Raw genomic sequence first — 9099 nt, 5'->3', positions numbered from 1 at the left:
GGGCTTGACCAACTGACCTCAGGACCTCCCTTCCTGTTTTCCCCACCAACACCACCCCCATTGGTCCAGATAGGTCCCAGACCTTCCTCAGAGAGAAATGGAACTGTTTATCTGAGTTCTGTTTATCCCCATTTTACAGAAGAGGCCAACTGAGGCTCATGGAGACACCGATTTAGCCAACGTCTGTCACAAAGCCCGTAAAAGAGAATGGTACTCCAGGTGGGCATGACCCTCAGGCAGAGAACGCGCCCCACCCTGTCCTTGGGGTGCCCTGCTCCAAGAGAGAAAGACACCTCCAGGGGGCGGAGCTGTAGGACCCGGGAGGAAGAGCCTGATACCTAAGGGGGCGTGGCTAGCGCTCGGGGGTGGAGCCAGAGCGGAGGCTGGGGGAGGGGTTCGGAGCCAGAGGAGGGGGCCGGCCGGGGCGGGGCGGGGCCTGCCGGGGCGGGGAGGGGCGGGGCGGGGCCGGCCGGGGCGAGGTGGCTCGCGCCTGCGCGGACGCCCGGCAGCAGCGCCGGGCGCTGGGACGCGGGTGCCGCTCCCCCTGGGTCTCCGCGGGCGCCGGCTGCGCGCTCCGCCTGGGTGGCCGGGGCCGGTCCGACGCCGGCCATGAGCCAATGCGCGGAGGCGGCGGCGGTGGCCGCCACGGTGCCCGGCGCGGGCATGGGGAAATCCGGGCTGCGGCCGCCCATGGTGCCCCGCCAGGCGTCCTTCTTCCCGCCGCCCGTGCCCAACCCCTTCGTGCAGCAGACGCGGATGGGCGCGGCGAGGCGCCTCCAGGTGAGCGCGTGGGCCGAGGGCAGGAGACGGAACCGCGGGCGGGGCGTGGGGCTGACGGGGGGCAGATCACCGGGAGGGATGGGGACGGAGGGAGGAGGCAGATCCCGGGGAGGGGCGTGGAGCTGACGGAGGGCGGAGCCAGGTGAGACAGGTGAGGGAGGTGGGTCTGAGGGAGGAGGCAGATCTAGGGGAGGGAGGTGGGTCTGAGGGAGGAGGCAGATCTAGGAGAGGGATGTGGGTCTGAGAGAGGAGGCAGATCTAGGGGAGGGAGGTGGGTCTGAGAGGAGGCAGATCTAGGGGAAGGAGGTGGGTCTGAGGGAGGTGGCAGATCTAGGAGAGGGAGGTGGGTCTGAGGGAGGAGGCAGATCTAGGGGAGGAAGGTGGGTCTGAGAGAGGAGGCAGATTCTGGGGAGGGAGGTGGGCCTGAGGGAGGAGGCAGATCTAGGGGAGGGAGGTGGGTCTGAGGGAGGAGGCAGATCTAGGGGAGGGAGGTGGGTCTGAGACAGGAGGCAGATCTAGGGGAGGGATGTGGGTCTGAGAGAGGAGGCAGATCTAGGGGAGGGATGTGGGTCTGAGAGAGGAGGAAGATCTAGGGGAGGGAGGTGGGTCTGAGGGAGGAGGCAGATCTAGGAGAGGGAGGTGGGTCTGAGGGAGGAGGCAGATTCTGGGGAGGGAGGTGGGTCTGAGAGAGGAGGAAGCTCTAAGGGAGGGATGTGGGTCTGAGAGGAGGCAGATCTAGGGGAGGGAGGTGGGTCTGAGGGAGGAGGCAGATCTAGGAGAGGGAGGTGGGTCTGAGGGAGGAGGCAGATTCTGGGGAGGGAGGTGGGTCTGAGAGAGGAGGCAGATCTAGGGGAGGGAGGTGGGTCTGAGAGAGGAGGCAGATCTAGGGGAGGGAGGTGGGTCTGAGGGAGGAGGCAGATCTAGGGGAGGGAGGTGGGTCTGAGAGAGGAGGCAGATCTAGGGGAGGGATGTGGGTCTGAGAGAGGAGGAAGATCTAGGGGAGGAAGGTGGGTCTGAGGGAGGAGGCAGATCTAGAAGAGGAAGGTGGGTCTGAGAGGAGGCAGATCTAGGGGAGGGAGGTGGGTCTGAGAGAGGAGGCAGATCTAGGGGAGGGATGTGGGTCTGAGAGGAGGCAGATCTAGGGGAGGGAGGTGGGTCTGAGAGGAGGCAGATCTAGGGGAAGGAGGTGGGTCTGAGAGGAGGCAGATCTAGTGGAAGGAGGTGGGTCTGAGGGAGGTGGCAGATCTAGGAGAGGGAGGTGGGTCTGAGGGAGGAGGCAGATCTAGGGGAGGGATGTGGGTCTGAGAGGAGGCAGATCTAGGGGAGGGAGGTGGGTCTGAGAGGAGGCAGATCTAGGGGAAGGAGGTGGGTCTGAGAGGAGGCAGATCTAGTGGAAGGAGGTGGGTCTGAGGGAGGAGGCAGATCTAGGGGAGGGAGGTGGGTCTGAGGGAGGAGGCAGATCTAGGGGAGGGAGGTGGGTCTGAGAGAGGAGGCAGATCTAGGGGAGGGATGTGGGTCTGAGAGAGGAGGCAGATCTAGGGGAGGGATGTGGGTCTGAGAGAGGAGGAAGATCTAGGGGAGGGAGGTGGGTCTGAGGGAGGAGGCAGATCTAGGAGAGGAAGGTGGGTCTGAGAGGAGGCAGATCTAGGGGAGGGATGTGGGTCTGAGAGAGGAGGCAGATCTAGGGGAGGGATGTGGGTCTGAGAGAGGAGGCAGATCTAGGGGAAGGAGGTGGGTCTGAGAGGAGGCAGATCTAGGGGAAGGAGGTGGGTCTGAGAGGAGGCAGATCTAGTGGAAGGAGGTGGGTCTGAGGGAGGTGGCAGATCTAGGAGAGGGAGGTGGGTCTGAGGGAGGAGGCAGATCTAGGGGAGGAAGGTGGGTCTGAGAGAGGAGGCAGATTCTGGGGAGGGAGGTGGGTCTGAGGGAGGAGGCAGATCTAGGGGAGGGATGTGGGTCTGAGAGAGGAGGAAGATCTAGGGGAGGCAGGTGGGTCTGAGAGAGGAGGAAGATTCTGGGGAGAGATGTGTGTCTGAGAGAGGAGGCAGATCCAACAAAGGGGCCTGCATCTGCTATGGGCTTTTGTCCAAGGGGAGTACTCCTGTGATGGGGAGGTATCCAAGGTGGAGGGCGGGAGCCTGAAAAGCAAGGCCTAGTAGAAGAAACAGATGCAGATCTGGGAGGCGAGGGCTTTTGAAGGGACGGTGACCCTGGAAGGGGAAGAGATGTGGGTATGAGAATTGAGGGCCCGGAGGATGGTGTGAGGGTGTAAGAGAAGAGAAAATGCAAAGAGCATGTGGGCCTTAGAGGCAGGTCCTAAACAGGAGAGGGGGAGCACACCAGTGGAAGAGGAAACATGCCATGTTGAGAAGGGAGAGGAATCTGTGACAGAGCTTCAGTTTGAGTTTGAGTTTGTTAGGTTGGAGGGGTGGGCAATCTATAGGAGAATGGAATTGGGGAAGTCTTTTTTTTTTTTTTTTCTTTTTTTTTTTTTTTTTTTTTGTCTCAGGGAAGGAGAGGAGTCAGTCTAGGATGAAATGTGAGGGCAAAGGCATAGAACCCAGGTCTGGAATTAGAACAAGCAAGACTAGGGGGATGAGCTGGGGAGAAGGGGCATGGAGGGGAGGAATTCAGAACCTAGGAAAGGGACAATGGTCAGTGTAAGGTGTTCAGAAGTCTTCACCCTGCATCAGTCCCTAATCAGTCTTCACTCAAACACTGCTAGATGCAACACTTCTCTAAACTTTTCTTCGACTGTTAAAAACTGCTGAATACATAAAGGAAGTTTCCTTTTCTTTCCTTTTTCTTGTAAAACGCTGCTTTTACCATTAGCAGTTACAACTTCGTGCTCTGTGGACTTCCTCTTTGGTGAAATTAGCGATCAAAGAACAAGATAGAGGGTGCAAGCTGGATTTGTCCTGTGTGTTCTGCATGACAAAAAAAAGTTTTGATGTCTTCCTGTCCATCTCATGCATTTCTTTACCTTGGATTTGGAATAGTGTTATTTTTTGCATAGCCCACTTATGTGCACTGAGACCATTGTCCTGAACAATGGAGGCAGGTTAGAGTAACGGTAAATGTGCATCTGCTGAAGAAGGGTGTGAGAGAGGAAGAGGAAGATAATGTAGAAATACCTCTTTGCAAAGAAACTAAATGTTTAAAAACTTGACCTTCATGTCTTTAAATAGATAGATATCTCTTTTGTATCTTAAAACTTCTGAAGCACTTCTAAATGCATTGACTATCACTCAAGGTTAATTTTAGTTTGATTTGGTCAAATTAGTCATCCTTAAATGAAAGTATGTCTATTTGGCTTCATATTTGGAGAGATGGTCGAAGTGGCATATATGTGTGTGTGTGTGTGTGTGTGTGTGTGTGTGTGTAGAGAAAGGGGGGGAATTGTTGGTTTTATGCATACACACCTAGCATGGCCTATTACTGTTTGGAGAGCACTTTCAAATAACGCTACAAGAGCTGTAGTATAATGCAAAGATCACCAGTCTTAGTCAGAAACCCTGCTCAGGCCATTTATTAGTAGTATGACTTTGGCCAAATCACTTAACCTGTCTGAAGTTCACTTTCCTCCTTTATTAAATTGGAATAGTCTTACATCAAAGAAGGGTTAAAATTACATGAGATAATGCATGAAAGAATCTGGATTGTTTGCTGATCTTAATATTGATTAAGATATTTGTTGTCTACAAATTTTATACTGTCCTTAAAATTTACCGTTTATATTGAATGGAATTGAATAGGTCTAGGTTGTTTGTTCTTTAATTAAAAATATAGACTAGAGGGATCCCTGGGTGGCGCAGCGGTTTAGCGCCTGCCTTTGGCCCAGGGCGCGATCCTGGAGACCCGGGATCAAATCCCACATCGGGCTCCCAGTGCATGGAGCCTGCTTCTCCCTCTGCCTATGTCTCTGCCTCTCTCTCTCTCTCTCTCTCTCTCTCTCTCTCTCTCTGTGACTATCATAAATAAAAAAACAAAAAATTAAAAAAAATATATAGACTAGAGATACCAAAGAGGTTTCAATGGCTTGAACAGTCTGGGCAAAGGGAAGATTTAACTAAACATGATTGAAAAAACAATGTTGTTTGTATTTTAAACTTGTATTTAACTAAACATGATTGAAAAACAATGTTGTTTGTATTTTAAACTTGTATTATCAAGCTTAAAAGATGTATATCCTTTCATTTAAGTATGACTTACTCTGATCAATACAGACTAAACTTAGCCTTGAATAATGATCAATATCATCTTGCTTAAGGACTGTTGTCAATTTTGTATCTCATTGTCGAACTTAGCTTTGCCCTTCCCCTTCTTTTTTTTTTTTTTTTTTTTTTTTGACAATTTAAAGGTCTACTACTTAGTGGTGTAGAAACAAGTAGTATAGCTTTCATTTCCTCAATAGAATATGGAATTGAAATAAGTGTTTGGTAGTAATTGTGGGTCACTTACCAGACCAAAAGAAATTATTGAATGTCTATTATATACCAAGCACAATGCTAATTTCTGGAGATACAGCAGTGAACAAGAGAAATAAGAACCCTGCCTATCTAAAGCTTAAGTTTCACTGAAAAAAGTTAAACAGACAAGAAGAAAAATATGCAGTTTTCTGTTTTAATAGTACTATGAAAAAAATCCAGAGAAGATAACCCTGATACAGTGTTGAAAGAAGGCCTTCCTACAGAGATGATGTATTACCAAATGGAAATACAAGGGAGAATCGTCTTAATTTGTCTAAGAGTTACTCCAAATTTGTTTATTTACTGTTACGTACTATTATTTGTTGCAAACCTGGAAATGGTACAGGAAAGAAAAGTTGTCCAATATTTGACAACTGAATTAAAATCCATATTAGCTACTCATTGTGAATGTGAGTAAATCTTCTATGAATATAGTATAACCTTATTCTAACTCTATTTTCAGAGTCTGTGCTATGGTCCTTTTTTGCAGTAAAGATTATTTCTAGGTAATTTGCAAGGCTGTTTGCAAGCCTTATTTAATCTGCCTTGAAGGTCACCCATTGCAAACAGTCTTTTCTCCAGGGATATTTGTCAGAAACAATCAGAGGTGATTGTTTAACATGACAACTGTCTGAGGCAGTGAATGATGATTGAAGCAAACAATAGACTTAACCAAACATCTTGCAAGAAGAAGCTAGGGGATGAGATGTCCATAGGGGACTTTGAAAAGCTTTGTCATATTTATGGGAATCTAAAAGGGTATCCACATGTATAGGTCTCTGTGTATACCCAGGGCTATGCACATGACCTGAAAAAAAACCAACAACAACAAAAAAATGAGAATATTCTAAGCTCTCACCTCTAGCTAACCATCAGGCTTTGTACAAACAGGAGGTAAAAGTTAAAGGATAACTGTGAACTTCCACTTGGCTGTGTATTGAAGGTATGCTCCAGAATGCACACAGAGACTCTTCACATAATGCTGGGGAACTTACTGCTTCCAGGCATTTAAGGAAATCTTATCATTAGCTGACTACCAAACTAATTGGTCAGAGACTTAAGTAACCACACCTGACACATGACAAAGACCACAGCCTTTAAAGAATTACTTCATAATAGTCACTGAACAAAATAACAACAACAAACAGCAACAACAGTAAATCCTGTGATGGAAGAGAATCTGATTTTCAGAGTTGTTATATTATTTAAAATGTTTGGTTTTCAATTAAAAAATTGTAAGCTATACAACAAACAATAAAGTGTGTCCCATAAATAAGAAAAATAGCAGTTGATACAAACTATATTCAAGGAAGCCCAGATGTTGGACCTACTATCCAAAAACTTTAAATCAGATATTTGAAATATGTTCAAATAACTAAAGGAAGCCATGTCAAAAGAACTAAAGGAAAATATGAGATACTGAATCACCAAATAGAAATTATCAGGAGAGTGAAATTATAAAAAAGAACCAAGTAGAACTACGATAGCTGAGATGAAAAATTCACTAGAGGGGTCAACAGCAGACTTTAGCAAACAGAAGAATCAGTAAATTTAAAGATAGATCAATTTAGGATTAATTAGTATGAGGAACAGAAAGAAAAAAGGATGCAGAAAAGTGAACAGAACCTCAGAGACCCGTAGAACATGATCACGTCTATCAACATAAGCATAATAGGAGTCACAGAAGGAGGCAAAGAATATTTGAAGGAAAAGTGGCTGAAAACTTGCCAAATTTGGTGAAAAACATTAATTTACACATTCAAGAAGCTTAATGACTTCCAAATGTAATAAACCCAAAGATGTTCGTCCCTAAACATATAATCAAACTGTTAAAAGATAAAGAAAAAGAGAGAATCTTGAAAGCAGAAAGAAATAACTAACTCATCATACGCAAAGGGATCCTGAATAAGATAAATGTCTGATTGTTCATCAGGAACCATGGAGGCTAGAAGGCAGTAGGATGATATATACTCAAAGTGTTGAAAATAGAAGACTGTCAACCAGGAATTATAGAGTCAGAAAAACTATCCTTCAAAATAAAGAGAAATTAACAAAAATTGAGAGAATTTGTCACTAGCACACATGCCTTGAAAGAGATACTACAGGGAGGCCTTTGGTTGAAAGGACACTAGAGAGTAACTCCAGTCCACATGAAGAAATAAAAATACTGTTAAGGATAACTACCTGTAGGGCAGCCCTGGTGGTGCAGCGGTTTAGCGCCTGCCTTTGGCCCAGGGCGCGATCCTGGAGACCCTGGATCGAGTCCCGCGTCAGGCTCTCTGCATGGAGCCTGCTTCTCCCCCTGCCTGTGTCTCTGCCTCTCTCTCTCTCTGTGTCTCTATGAATAAATAAAATCTAAAAAAGAAAACCAAAAAAAAAACATTTAAAAAAAAAAAAAGGATAACTACCTGTATAAATATAAAAGACTATAAATATCATTTTTATTTGTGATTTTTTTTTTTTGTCTTCTAAGTGATTTAAAACAAAACTCCCTGGGGGTGCCTGAGTGGCTTAGTCAGTTAAGCATCTAACTCTTGATTTCAACTCAGGTCATGATCTCAGGGTCCTAGGATTGAGCCCTGCATTGGGCTCAGCACTCAGTGGGGAGTCTTCTTCTCTCCCTCTCCCCAGCTTGTGTGCACATAAGCTCGCTCTCTATGATAAATAAATCTATTTTAAAAAAATACTACATAAAGCAATGATTAGAAATCTGTGTTGATAGACATACAATGTATAAAGATGTAATTTATATGACAATAATAGCAAACAGGAGGAGGGAGGAAATAGAGCTCTAAGAGCACAATTACTATTATAATTAAGTTGGTATTAATCCACACTAGGTTATTGTAAATGAATTTGGGAACACTTAGGGCAAACACTAAGAAAATAAAGTTTTTAAAAAGTGACAAGAGAATTAAAATGGTTCACTAGAAAATATCTATTTAACATAAAAGAAGGTAATCATGGAAAGGTAGAGAAACAAAAAAGACAGATATATAGAAAGCAAGTAGTAAAAGAGCAAATGTAAATCTTATCAATAATCACATAAATATAAATGGATTAAACACATTAAAAGCCAGAGATTAGAAGAATGGATAAAAATATATAATCCAACTCTATGCTATCTAAGACACACTTTGTATTCAAAGACCCAAATAGGTTGAAAGTGAAAGGATAGGGATGCCTGAGTGGCTCAGTTGTTAAGTGTCTGCCTTTAGCTCAGGGCATGATTCTGGAGTCCTGGGATGGATTCCCACATCAGGTTCCCTGCATGGAGCCTGCTCCTCCCTCTGCCTATATCTCTGCACCTCTCCCTGTGTATCTCATGAACAAATAAATAAAATCTTAAAAAAAAATAAGTGAAAGGATAGAAAAAGATATACCATGCAAACAGTAATCAAGAGAGAACTGGAGGGGCTATATTAATATTAAATAAAATAGACTTTAAAACAGGTAACCCTGGATGGCTCAGCGGTTGGGCATCTGCCTTTGGCCCAGGGCGTGGTCCTGGAGTCCTGGGATCGAGTCCCACATCAGGCTCCTGCATGGAGCCTACTTCTCCCTCTTCTCCCTCTGCCTATGTCTCTGCCTCTCTCTCTGTGTGTCTCTAATGAATAAATAAATAAAATCTTTTTAAAAAATAGACTTTAAGACGGAAATTGTTACTAGAGATAAAGGAAGACACTTTATAATGATAAAAGGGTTGCTTCATCAAGAAAATATAACAATTAGAACCATATGTGCACCTAACAACAGAGCCCCAAATACAGAAAGCAAAACAGATTGAAGTGGACAATTCAACACAATAGTAGTTAGAGACTTCAGTTCCCCACTTTTTCTACCAATAGTGGTA

General features: G+C 45.7%; 1 protein-coding gene and 1 long non-coding RNA gene across 4 annotated transcripts in view; both read left to right on the top strand.

The window, feature by feature from the left end:
* Positions 1–574: 574 nt before the first annotated feature.
* LPCAT2 (lysophosphatidylcholine acyltransferase 2) overlaps positions 575–9099 on the top strand; it is a 68477-nt gene continuing 59952 nt past the window's right edge. For 2 of the 3 annotated variants that reach the window (XM_049104283.1, XM_025447064.3), the window contains exon 1: positions 577–780. In XM_049104283.1, coding sequence (XP_048960240.1) covers positions 610–780 — 171 coding nt within the window. In that variant the 5' untranslated portion in view covers positions 577–609. Of the gene's footprint in view, positions 781–9099 lie in introns of all 3 variants that reach the window. The other variant, XM_025447065.3, reaches the window with a different exon arrangement.
* On the top strand, positions 968–1784 carry LOC125754055 (uncharacterized). Its single transcript, XR_007407328.1, has 3 exons — positions 968–1014; positions 1124–1160; positions 1640–1784. It is a non-coding gene; the product is annotated as an uncharacterized LOC125754055 (long non-coding RNA).

This window comes from Canis lupus, chromosome 2 (assembly GCF_003254725.2).
Source record: "Canis lupus dingo isolate Sandy chromosome 2, ASM325472v2, whole genome shotgun sequence".
In the NCBI taxonomy this organism is placed as follows: Eukaryota; Metazoa; Chordata; class Mammalia; order Carnivora; family Canidae; genus Canis; species Canis lupus.
This window is presented reverse-complemented; position numbering and strand designations above follow the sequence as displayed.